General features: G+C 42.7%; 1 protein-coding gene across 1 annotated transcript; it reads right to left on the reverse strand.

The window, feature by feature from the left end:
• Positions 1 to 2842: 2842 nt before the first annotated feature.
• On the reverse strand, positions 2843 to 4123 carry LOC139736036 (uncharacterized). Its single transcript, XM_071646784.1, has one exon. It carries the CDS (start codon positions 4121 to 4123, stop codon positions 2843 to 2845), a length of 1281 nt encoding a protein of 426 aa, XP_071502885.1.
• Between the last annotated feature and the right edge of the window lie 9915 nt (positions 4124 to 14038).

Consider the following 14038-nt stretch of genomic DNA (forward strand, 5'->3'; position numbering starts at 1 on the left):
ATGCTACGAATGTTTGGTACTTAATACACAAAAATGTTCTTTTTCTTTATGTTATATATTGTTATTGTCATTTTCATAATCGTCATTGTTATTATAATTATTATGATAATTATTATCATTTTTATTATCATTATCATTGTTATTATTATTATTATTATTGTCATTATTATTATTATTATAATTATCATTATTATTATAACTTTTATTATCACCATCATCATCATCACCATTGTCGTCACCGTTATTGTCATGTGAAAATTTAGCCTGGCATATTATACAGGATACCTTCAAAGTCAACGACTGCATTTATATATAGTAAAGGATCTTAATCCATGCTGAGCAATATGTGTCCACGAGCCTGTGCCATTTTCTACATGAATACAATTGGATCTCCACTTTAACAATTTAGTAAAAACTTTGATGATGAATTGTATTCAATACGAGAAACAACATACGAACAGAAAACCCCAGAAGAAGCCGTATTCAGTTACCTACAACCATTAAAATCATTTGAAAATTTGTGTTATTGAATATTCTGCTTGCATGTATTTGTGTTTGTCATTGTTTGTGATGTAAGTAATGTTAAGACAGTCTTAGGCCCAAAAAAAAATCTGATCGGCATCATCAAATTATATATCTTATGCCACATTATCTCTTTCCAACATTTGCGCATCTGGGAACCATGGACTGTAAGCACTCGCATAGTATTTTTTTTTTTTTGGCAGTACATGTATTCCATCCATGCGTGATATGACGAGAGTTCATTGTCTGACGAAAATTAATACTGAAACATTGATAAATGTTATTCAAGGCAAGATCTTTAGTATCTAATCAGACAAAATGTTAAAAATTTGCAACTTTACTTTGTAAAACATCGAAGAACTCAATCTTCAACTGTGGCGTTCATCAAGAGATGTGCAGCTGGACTTCCGCACGCCAATAGGTCGAAGCATTCATTATCAGACCATGAGCACAATAAAATCGTATAATGAACCGCATAGCTCTCTCCTGAATAATCGATACGCGATATCTTCTAACCGTGATCTTATCATCAAAGGGCTTATGAGGGTTTTTCTTTCAGGTATTTGAAATGGACAAAATGTGATTTATACTCTTAATAGCCAACAAGAACTTCTCCCCTTTCAGGACGAGTGTAAATGGCGCTTTGATGGTGCATCGTCAGAGTTAATAAATATATTAATTATGCATCCATGCACAATGCATACATCAGTCAGTTTAAAACAAAATCTCACCCTTAATAACATGAAGAACGTGAAGGACTTTATACCAACATAATCCAGATTGATGATGAAAATTACCAGTACTGGTAATATCATCATTATTGTAACGATGCTGTGTTGTATTACGTTATTAGCAATCTATACCAGTCACTCTAGTATTGGCAGTTCTAATGCAAGCAGTACTTTCATGAAATGATAATAATAATGATAATAACAATATGATAATAGTGATAAAGATATATGGAACTTATAAGGCGCCAAATTCATTTGATTATTAAATGTTCTAGGCGCGACCATGTACTTAGCGATGTTTGTTAGAGAAATTGATAAACAAGCACGTTTCAAATGACGCATTCCTCATTATTCTGCATTCACAAAAATCATCATCGATACCCCTCACCATTAATCTAATGCATGCTCATCAAATATCATAGCCTTCAACACCATTGCCAATAGTGGTATTGTCTTTGAAGACAGGAGGCTTATTTAGCCAAATAGAATCTTCGTCAGATAGACACACCGATTTGCGGGAATAGATATAAAAGGTGAAAAGTTGCCAAAAATGATATGTGGGAGCCCAGAGTTAAACACCTTCCGATATATTTACCTCACGTCTTCTAGCACAAATGTAATACAACTGTTCTATCACTCATGTTTAATTCATCACCTTATAATATGAAATGCTGCTCGAGCTAACGATAATCTGTATAGGGCTGTGAAAATCCAAGAAGAAATCAACATGGTAATCTATCAATATCTCGATAATTAAAGCTAACATCTTAAGCATAATGATTACCTGTGTAGATCGGTGAAAACTCAATTTCTTTTGAAATAATATCTACCTCTTATCACTGACTGATAATGGGAGCAATAAGGACGACATTAAGAATCACACATGGAATCACATTCCATTGAAAGAGGTGACGTATTCTACAAAGGCATTGACATTCACTTTGATGCCAAAATGACTATAGGGGTATGAGTAAATGTCGGATTGCTTTCAAATAATTCAGGCTCGAAAAAAATGAAACAATTACGACTAGTGTGATTTTTTTTCTAAAAACTTATCTGGAAGAGCTATAATCAGTGAGCACAATGACGATTCAGATTCAGGATTGTGAGAAACATCTGTGAATGGAGGAAGGTGGGAAAACTGAGCTGAATGGATGCCTTCGAGGCAGGCGTTATGAGTGGGCGTCGTTTGGCCTCTTGCAGCGAGATCGTTTATCCCACGGCATCCATTGATCGAGAACAAGCTTTATCCTCACACATTCCAAAAGGCTTCCTCTGACGACGACCTGTGGGTAACGTGTCGTGTGTGGGTGGGTTAGTTTAACATCTGTAACCGTTTCCTTCCAGGCCCTTTCATCTCTTTCGCGAGCCATACAATGACGATACATGCCATGAATTCGCTTTGGAGAACACCCTCGGTCACAATAGAATCATCTGTGAACGTTTCCTTTCTTCATTGATTGACGTTAACAAACCACGATGTCAATGCCAATAAAGGATAATGTGATAATGAAGACAACGTCACGTTTCATTCAAAACGACCGTGATTGATAAAAGTTGGTTAACTTTTGCATTGTTGAATAGTGCCATCATGATACCATATGGTCCACACAAAATTTACCGGTTTTGCTGTTCTCGGACCTGTAGGTAGGCTGGCATAGAGGATAGATGAGTTGACCTGGACGGGAGAGTATCGGGCGCACTGGACCCGCTGGAACTGCTACGGGGAACGGAAGTGCGGAACCGTGTTGAAACTGAAGTCGCGCGTGTTGCTGAAGGGCCTCGAGCGCCGGGTAGCGAGCCAGTGGTACCGGGCAGCAGCCGAATCCAGAAAACGGCGACCGCGAGGGTAGGCGGGCAGTTGGGTAAAGGGAGCTCCACATGGGTAACATATTCCGGGGAAACCCTGCGGAAATGACCCTATTCATGAGAGGTGGTGATCCTACCGCGGCGGCGGCGGCGGCTGCTGCTGCTGCCGAGTCGCGAATACGCTGATCTACCACTGCGCGTAATGACGATGGATTCGAAACACTCACCGAATCCTTATTGTCTTTGCAGTCACTTTCAGGTGATGCGATGTCGACGTCGCCGTCGTTATCGTCGTCCTTCCCCTCCTCCTCCTCGCCGAGAATGCTGTCTATGCTGAAGGGACCGGAAAACTTCGATATCTTCTGTCTGGCTCTCCGCGATAACTCTCGCTCTCGTCTCTCCTCTGCTTTTTGACTCATTCGCTTTGACAGTCGCTTTCGACGACGTCGAAAGACGCCGTCTGCGAACGTGTATTCGCTGCTCTCATTGATGGTCCAGTAGTTGTCCTTTCCCCATGGTCGAGAAGGGTCCCGAAGAATCTTGCGAAAACATTCGTTGAGGGAAAGGTTGTGACGAACAGAGTTACGCCATCCAGTGTAACTGCCTCGGAAAAAAGGAAATTTTTTCATGAGGTATTCATTGATCTCGGCAAGGGTGAGCTTTCCCGACGGCGAGTCCCTGATCGCCATGGCAATCAGAGCAATGTACGAGAACGGTGGCTTGGGATGTCGATGGTATGTCGGCTTGCCTTTCGGTTTCTGTGAAGTTGCAGCCGTCAGCGTGTGATTCGAATCGGTGTTCATGATATGCGTTCCGTGGCTCGAGATCGTCGTCATCGACTCGCAGAACGATTCTTCGTTTGGAGTCGCGTCGTCGCTGCCACTCCTCGATCTCCTTTCGTCGCCCTTCGCATCCATGACATCGTCGGCAGGACACCAGATCATGCTGTCGCGATGTTTGACGCGGAGATCCTCGGGCATTGTGTCATGAATATTGCTCGGGAAGCCTCCGTCATCGGCTGGCGAGACGACTTTCGAATGAAGAGCTCCTTCATACGCCATTCTTGGCCCTATAATTCGTCAATGATAATTGACAAGAAGTGTCTAAAATCAAATGAAAGTAAGCTGCCACACGAACAAAAAATGTTGAGAGAGAGAAAATTCAGTAAAGCAATAGAAGCAACATCTGCCGTTTGTCACACGCTGTATGAGTCGATAATCACAGCTAAAACGTGATTTAAAACGTACCAAATCTTCATTGAGTTACTGTGTTCAGTCTGATGAACGCGATGGAACAAGTTATGACTCAGTTTGTAGCTGTGCATAAAAAAGAAATCCGAGGTTTAATTGTGTAATCAAGGCGCTGAAAATTCGATCTCTCATGTGGTATTTACGAAAAGAAATATTTAGTTTATCTCGAAAGCCGACATAAAGTTTAGCCCGTTTTCGTCCCCCAAGTGCCACGCTATTCTTGCGAAGTAAATTGCCATGAGCACTTGACTAATTTTCGCCGAGTGCAGCGACAAAAAAGAAACTGTCTTTTACAAGTTGAAGTAGCCACTCTTTATAGCGGGTGCTTTTGCCTTCAGATTAACGCCATGTCATATCCTCAACAATGATACTCAACAACCACGCCAACGCTGCAGCACATCCAAACACAGATCCGGCCAATGCGCGCAGCCGCTAGCCATGTCGTATTGTTTGCTCTAAGACAGCCCAAGAAGCCAATAAGAAAGCAGTGATTTTTTTCTGCCATCTCTCTCTCTTTCTCTCTCCCTCTTTCTGTCTCTCTGTATGTCTATCTTTTTCTCTCTCCAGCTCCCTCCCTCCCTCCCTCTGCTGCTTTCCTCCTTTCTTCCCTGCTCCTGTATTTGGCTGCTCACTTCGAGTCAGCGCGCCAGTAAGCCGAGCGAGCCGCAGCCGTTTTCCGCTCCTAACCTTTTGTCATGTTAACGAGACTGCGTCGTAAAGATGAGGTGTTGATCTTCAATTTTTTCTCCCTCTCTCTCTCAGCTTAACTGTCCTTCTTTTCATCAATATTTCTTCTTCTCGATATATCTCCTTCTTGCAAGAGTAAACTCATAGTATAGTAAGACAGTATAATCATGCGGCTTTTTTAATTAAATGGAATCAACCGGTTTGCCCACATCTGATTCTAAGCATAGCATTCATGAATTGTGCATCATAATTCATAACCATGGTCAAAGCAATAAGGTTATCTATGATCTTACTATCCAGTATTTAAGTTAACCGACGCACACATATCAGAAGGTGCACCATGTGTTCGCTTGCGAGTGTAAGGGTGTGACTGCAGTACATGTCTGGATCAATGATAACGGACTTTCCCTAGTTTTGACTATCGCTCTCTCATATTTTCTTACTATCTATAGTTTTGATTATCCCTCTCTCATAATTTTTTACTATCTATACGTCACATTTGTACCACAATATGGACGTCGCTAGGAATGGAATTACACCCTCTTCCTATTTCATTCCTCTATCTCTCGTATCACTCACTATGTTCTACAAGTCACCGTACCTACCTCGTTAGCTCTGATGGCTCCACCTCCAGCGACTTCTATGAATCCACGAGTATATGCAAAATACTGAGGACGCAATTCGTAACGAATGAAACTGTAGCGGATTCTCTTTAACCTTGTCATTACCGGTGTACAGGATGTAAATGGTGTATGTAAAGGCAGAAGTCCCGACGGGATTAAACAGATACGGCACCATGTCGCACGCTTGGTAGTCCTAATATATCTTCTCTGTATCACCCTAACAATATATCGATGGCAAAGTCATTGAAATCTTCTTGATTTTTCGGAAGCTTGAAACTACGCACTTCTTACCTATTATATCCTCATCAGTACCTCCAAATTTTTCTGGTCAACGGGCAAGATCTATACACCTTCCCATGCCTACCGGTTGTCTTTATAATTTGTACTTAGGTGAGGACACGGTGTCATCATCATTATCATAATGCGTTTCCCCTTCATGTATGATATTTGATTTTTTCCAATGTCATAGCTCTCTATTCCTTTCTTCCTCTGTCTTGCTTCTTCTTTTTGCCTTTCTTTCTGATTCGCTGCCTCCTTTACGTGTACTTCCTGCGGTGTCAAGGTGTAGAGATTAATACGCATTGTTCTATTGAGAACGAACTCTCAATACGGGCTGATTCTCCGCGCACTCTCTCCTTCTCTATATGCGACCAGCATCCGTCTGCGCTTGTAATGCCCTTTTCTTCCCATCTCGACTCCCCGAGAACTGTGGCTTCCCTCGCCTCAATGAGGCGCCATTGTAGCCGTATAGGATAACCTGTCATTCAGTAGCCTTGAATCTCGTGGCATTTTCGCATCTTTGTCAATCTCGTATTCATTGTTCTCTCTGCAATTCCTCAGGACACACTCCGATTTTTTGTTAACATCTATATACATAAAGATATATATATGTATATAATTGAATTGAATTGAATTAGATTCCTCTTTTAATTAATTCTGTTACCATTGAAGGAGTTTTCCGCCAAGCGCACAGGTTCACAGAACGAGGATAGGTAATTCACCATGATAGACACGTGCATTCTAGAGAATTTCACATCAAAACGTGCCCTCACGGCATACACGTGAGTATTAACATCGTCTTTAGACACGCGCACCGACAAATTGAACACAAGAAACAAATTGACGGAAAAAAATGTAATGTATAGCTTTGTACCCATATATATATATATGTGTGTGTGTGTGTGTGTGTGTGTGTGTATATTTGTGTGTACATGTACAATATATATATATATTATATATATACATATATATATATATATATATATATAGATAGATAGATAGATATATATATATGGCGAAAACTTTGAGCAAAGAAAATGGGTTTTCATCGGGATTCGAACCCGAGACCTCCGGATTACTAGACCGGTGCTCTACCGACTGAGCTATTGAAAGCCCTAGATCGGTGTTCGTCCCAAACCCTTAATTCTCTTTGCTCGTGTGGTCAGAAGCTATAGTGTGTGAATGTGTGCCACACACACACACGTTAACCTGACATAGACCCAAAGGACGTAAATCAACTTTGGAATAAATGCGAGGGATCACCGAAGCGATGCAGCTTTTCTAATTTTTTTTTTGTTTTTTGTTTTTTGTAATATAATTATTTTGTAATATATATATATATATATATATATATATATATATATATATATGTATATATACATACATTATGTGAGGCTCAACATGTGCTTGTACTTCCATTCAACAAAAGATGATTAGCGGTGGCCCGGTGGCCCAGGGCCACCAGAAATTGATGTCCAGCCACCACCATTTTACATATGACATATTTTGGACCCCCCCCCCAAAAAAAAAAAAAAAAAAAAATGTTGTGAGTGTGTAAAATGTGTGGCATTTGATATGAAGCCTTGTTTCATACTTCTCAATTTGAATTGAAGGTTTTTTATTCACCATTGTATTGTTTCATCAGACCATTTCATTTTCAGTGTTTACTTAATTTCGTCAAAATTTACATTGTTTTGAAAAATTCCGATAAGTTTTGTAACTCTTGGTGTTACCACCCAACCGCACTCCCCCACCACCTCCGCACACACACTTCCGGTTGCCCCAGAAGGGCCTTGACTCGGCTCAGTCGGTAACGCGTCTGCCCCCAATCCAAATGATCCGGGTTCGAGTCCCGAGTCTTGCCAAGCAATGTAGTGCGTCATCATACCGTCCCCCTGTATGGGATAGGAAGAGGGAAAACATCTGTCCCTTCATTGACCTACAACGAATGGAGGCGCAGGATCCCTCTGACAGGACATTAAATGGAGTTCCCGTGTGTGAGTTTGTCCCGATACCATTCATTCATTCATTCATCGCCAAGAGCAGGGTGGTAACCCAGTAAAGTGGTCCACCTACCTATACCCACACAAGAAAAACGGGCGAATGATGCCGACACCTCGTGGTTCGTCCCAGATGACTATCAATATTTAACGAATGGTATCAGTCAGGCACATATACCATACGAGAAATAGAAGCTTTCCCCAAAATGAAAGGAAACTTTTAATGTGCGGTGAGTTAGCTCAGTCGGTAGTGCGTTTGTCATCAAAGGACCCCGGTTCGATTCCCAAGTCCCACTGAGCAATGTTGTGTGTAATCATACCGTCCTCTCTAGTAAGAGGCAAAACACTCTGTCCCTCGGATAGGACATAAAATGGAGGTCCCGTGTATTAGGAGAGTCACAACTCATGCACGTAAGAGGTCCCGCTTCATTTATTCATCGCAAAGAGCAGAGTGCTTAACCCATTGAAGTGGACCCGCCTTACATCCAACTGGACCCCAAGGAAGACCAGATATTGCAGCTGAATATGGGCTATCCACCCATTTTCTCAGATGGAAATGAAATAAACAAGCAAACAAACCTTTAATGTCAGAAGTTCCTCATATTTCTCAGTGTAATGTATGATGGTTGCCCATGACTTCCCATCTATGGGTAAGACTTACAGTTCTCTGAACGTTTCCTTCCGATAAAATTTTCGGATCGCATTCCCTGATTGACCTTAGTTTAGGAGCAAATCAAAGCGGAGAGAGGAAGCGAAGGATGTTTGTTTTCAGTTTAATGTTCTGGGCTACAAACATCATCCAGAACATGCTAGTAGACCTTCATGTGAGGTGATATATGCTGGCAACGCAATGAAGGCCATGTGGATATAAAAAGCTATCAAAGCAAACCAAAAGAAATCCGTTCAATTCTGTCAACAGTTAGGATAACAATAATGATTATGATGCTATGGTATTCTTTATCCACTGGCTTTCATGTTGATACTGTTCTACAAGAGGACCCTGCGACTATTATTAGCCTGCAGTTGCCAGGTACACGTTCATGCACCTGGGTCGAGAGGGACATGGTGGGGAAAACATCTTGTGCAAGGACGTAACCACTAGACATGCTGGACACGGGATTTGAACTCGGTTCCTCCGATTGAAAGTCAAATGTCTTATCCACTACTCAACAGTGTCCCAACAATTGCTTTGACTGAAAAGAACCCAAACAAACAATAGATTTACTTTGTATAAAGTAGGGAGCTACATGTCTGTGTCTTGCGTTATTACTTTCCCTTTCCCATTTCCGTCCTGTTTTTTTATTTGATTTGTGGTAATCGTGGTCATTAACATTTATTTTAGATATCAACGGAGTTTCAAACCTGACTGAAAGTCAATAGATTTTAATTTCGTCAACAGCTGCGTACAGACAAAATTGATAACGAACTACCGTTGGGCGCGACATTATACATAGAATCATGTACATGTCGTCTGCTGCGAAAACTTGCGGAAAATGCTAAAAGAAAGTTTCCGGAAATCAATGTCGTCAATGTGAGAGAGAAAAAGAAAACAATACGAGAGAAAACAAAACTACGCCAAGGTTCTCAGTTCATCTTGCCAACTCCCAGTTTTCTCTTCTCATCTCCTGCGATGTCTGATGAAGTGGCAACAACGATTATCTGGGCGACTACCAATTGATGGTTCACTTGCCAGTACGCCCAAATCTAACTTTCTTGCCTCGCCTGTTTGTTTATATCGAGGAACTCATTGGTAATTTAAACCTAAGAATAGTCAGACTCTCGCTCTTTTTCCCTCCATTTTTCTCACTCTTCTTTTAAATTGAATCCTAATGAAACATGCTTTTTTACGTGTCTGCGTTTATTTGTAAAATTTCCCTTTCTCCCCCTTTTCACGTCTTGTGGATGTGGAGTTCAGAGCCCGTGTGCGTTTAACCGTAATTGTAACAAGAAATGCACGGTGTACGAGACTGGGGCGATCCCCAGGATTGCTTTGATGGCAACTCGTGCATCCCCGGGCCTCTCCTTCAGCCTATTTGGTTTCTCACAATGCCCGTGACTCGGGGTGAAGCTGAGTCCGGGAGCAGCCAGCACTCGTCTCCTCTCGTCCGTCACGACGGGGAACCCACGGGAGAGGCGATTCTCCACTGTCTCGCACGTGCCGATCCGTGCAATCAAGTGACATGGTTTGAAATAGGCGATTAGCGTCATATTTAACGGTCGTTAGGTCTGCTCATCCAAGCCTAAATTAATCTTAATCAATTTCTGGGCGAGATCCCGGCGATGAAAATACCAGCAAATGAACATTTAGTGGAAGGTTTGATAGGTGATACGAGTGGGCCTGGAGTCTCGCGTGCGGGGCTTGTACCGCCCCGTTGGAAGCGGCTCCCCTATTCAGGCGACGGGAGAGAGGGAGGCGGTTGAAAGTCAAAGACGAAAAGAAGGAAGGGAAAAAAACGCATGTTATTTAGCTCTCTGGCTTAGGTTAATGTCGGCCCGAAGCTGTGCGATGCCGGCCCGCTAGCTGTCGGCTGAAAAACAACCTTGTTGCCGATCGATGCCGCGACACTAGTCTCACATGCATATTAGCATGGTGAGGTGCCTTCTGGCCTATACTGAAGGGCCTATACGAGCCGCGGGTTAGCGGGTAGCCCGACGGGTCCCGGAGCTGGTGTGACAGTCACCCGAACCAGGCGACCAACACCCAGAGCGGGTGTTTCATGAATACTAAATGTCAGGAAGCAACTGGGAGAGGATGCTCGTGGATCTCACTGGAGTACACTGCCGTACACCATCGGCTGCACCACCCCCTAATGCACCTGCACTGGGCTACCCGCGCGCATCGCCCAAAATGATTGATAGTTGAGATCGGCGATTACGGGCTAAATATGAAATTTACAGTCCCTTGTTCAAACAAGATAAGTACAATGCGCTTTTGTAGGGTAGTCCCCAGTGTTCTGACGGTGTTATTCATGACTTCATAACAATGTGGTGATGGTTGATTTAATCTCGATATAATATCGCCGAGTTTTCTCGTCGATGTTACAATTTCATTCCTTCTTCCGCTCATGACTTTCGCTCCCTCTCGGCCGGCGCGCCAACAATGCCGCAATATTGGCGAGCGCGCGCTTTGAGATCGCCTGGCTACTTTTCAATAGAATTTCGAATCAATTAGAGGCTTTGCTGCGACTCTTTTATGGACATGGAATTGCCAATAAAACTTTAAATTGTCTTTTGACATTTTTTTTTCCTTGCCTGGAAATTTTCATCTAATGTTGCGTTTATTTTGCAGGTGCTTTCCTCGTTTGCACACGCTGTCGATAATTATCTTTTGCAGTCTGACGTAAGTTCCCTTTCAATCAAGTCTATTCAGATACTTTGCAAAAAAAAAAATGAATAAACGTCTTTTTTCAAATTGTTTTAGCATGAAGTCTTTATTGAGAAAAAAAAAACCTACTTCCAGATACATTAACCTGACCCATTTTCTATCGAAGAAAGAAATCCCTTGTGTCAAAGCCGTGGAGATTTTGATTGAGCAAGCCTTGTCTTCTTGAGATACCGGTAAGTGAAGAGCTCCAGTTTAATTGCCCTTCTCGAATTCTATGCTTTAACAAAATACGCACATGAGTAGGATGCATTTCCAAATCGATTCAAAACAAAGAGGGAACTGCCCAACTTGTTAAGTACCGACCACGTAGTTATTATAGTATAATTATATTTCTTCGTGTTAACTGTAAGGGACTAGGGTCACTAGTGGCAAGTCTCTCTAAATTCCGGCCAAAATTTCGCTTGAAGATGGCACTTGCCCGCCAAATGTTTTCACAAACTAATCATAGCTTGCGGCTTGACAAACACGTTTCGGGAATTGGATTTCATGATATCAATGATCATCATTGCCACCACAAGGTGTCCATATCTCTGGATGTAGTCTCTGCTTTGATGTCAATGGTCCATCACAAGGCGCTGTATACCTTGATCATTCCCCCAGCATTGCCAGGGCAAAGCACCTTGCCAAGGTTGTCAGCACCGCGGGCCGTCTTCGGGACGTCTGGGGATCCTCTCCTCAGGAACCTTATTCACCACACCGCCGCGCCATGACAGTTGATTTCTTGTCTGGCGTCGTCCATGAACCTTTCAAATCATTTCGACTGTATGCAACTATCTGCTCGTGAATCAATTATTTAGGCATGTTTGCCACGTGATTCGACATTTCGTAGCTGCACACGGTCAATTACTGTGCAGGATTGCTCCATTTCTGCAATGTTTTCAGGGCTACTTTACTTGAAATGTGGAAGCAACCAATAATGCAAAAGGCTGTAGAGTTTTGGGACCGAATTGGTTAATAGTAACATTCAATACTGACATACCAGGTAAGCGCACCACACTCCCCAGTTCCAGGTGGTACTATGACATTTAATGCTTCAATACATCATTTCATGTGAGCCTGGCGCCTCCTGTAAATATCAAAGAAGTCATAGGAGAAAAATACTAACAGCTCGATCTATACAGCAAATTTGCGAGTTGAATTTGCGCATTACATTTAATTGAGACGTGAAATATTATTGGTTTGCAGAGAGGTATCTCTCCCTCTCTCCCTCCTCGCTTCCTCCCCCCCCCCTCTCTCTCTCTCTCTCTCTACCTGATAATTTGGCAATGTAGGGTGTTGAAATCTAAATATTAGCTAATGGTCCAAATTTTCCAGTGCGATACGACCATCGACGCATGTTCTTTGTAGCGGGAATCGCCCAGTTTGCGTCATGCGATCACGGCATGGTACACGTCATCGCCAGGGGATGTCGTAAGGTGGATGCCTCACTGATGAGTACCATGAAACTTAGCGCAACAATGTAGAACGCGCGCGGCGGTCACTCAGAATCCAGACTCTGCCACGATCCATCCCGGACAACAGCGAGAGGATGGACCTGGATGAATGTCACATGCCCTTGAACGTGAACGTGTTTTTCGCAGGGTAGGACATGATGTGATGCTTCCCTATCTGGGGACGGGTGCTAGAATGACGTCAATTGATCTTTGTGTCATTTTGCCTTATTGACCTACAAAACTCAATTCCTGCACTGCGAGTGCATGTACACACAGACAGGTGTAAAGATCACCTGGTAAACAGCACCTTTATGACGCCAACACTTTGTGGAATGTCACGAGGTCTACAACATAAGCAATGCCGTACGTTTGCCATAACACAGCATCCTTGCCTTTTCAAACGTCGTGTGTTTGTGTTTAGTTTACAATCGAGCTAGGTAATACCTACAGTATATCCGACGGCATTGCTGCGGCATTGAATAGGAACGACAAAATATTGTCGTTCGATGAGACCAGAAAATAATCGTTGATCTCGTATCCCTCGTTTTCTCTCACGCACTCTCTCTTTCTGTAACAGCTAAAGTAGACGTCATACTGAATTGCAAACAGGAGCCTGGGTTACGTACATAACATACGGATTACGTCTGACTACCAGGTTTTCATTACGACGTCATTCTGGTTTAAACAGTCACAGTTATCGTTACCAAAGCATCCACTCTTCATCTTAACATCGTCCTGATAAACATGCTGACTTTTCCCTGAACTTCAAAGGGCACTTATAGTTTGATTTACGCGAAAGACAAGTGCATTTTACTTTGTTTACTAGTAACTTACGTGAGGACAATGTCATGTGTTATGGAGAGGAGGCATAGTTGTAGAGTCGAGGAAATCGAGATACGGAGGAGAACATTACGCTCCCGGGGTGTGGCGGTTTCCCGACCTGCGTGTGACGGCCCCTCGCGCCAATGCCCCTATTGTGCAGGGACACAGTGAGGAAACGCCGCAAAGAAAATACAAATTAATATCGCCGCCTTCTTGAAGAAAAAAAAAATCGTGGAGCTAGCTTCATGATATGGCGTTTTGAAGTCAACACCATGCTTCAGTAATCCTTAAATGTGGGTGTGATAGACTCTGAGAAGTTAGAGAACTTACATGCTTTCCTCCCCACCCCCCACCACCACCAAAGAAAAAGAAAGAGATGCGAGTTGAGAGAATGCCTGAAGAGCTCAGGAAGGTTTAGGGTGCTGAGGAGGTTGGTCCGTAATGCAACCCTCCACGACTGATCATGGCAATCGGGGCTCTAATTTAACATTCCATCT

Source organism: Diadema antillarum, unplaced genomic scaffold (assembly GCF_040938485.1).
Source record: "Diadema antillarum isolate AM-2024a unplaced genomic scaffold, OU_Dant_1.0 scf00000028, whole genome shotgun sequence".
Taxonomy (NCBI): domain Eukaryota; kingdom Metazoa; phylum Echinodermata; class Echinoidea; order Diadematoida; family Diadematidae; genus Diadema; species Diadema antillarum.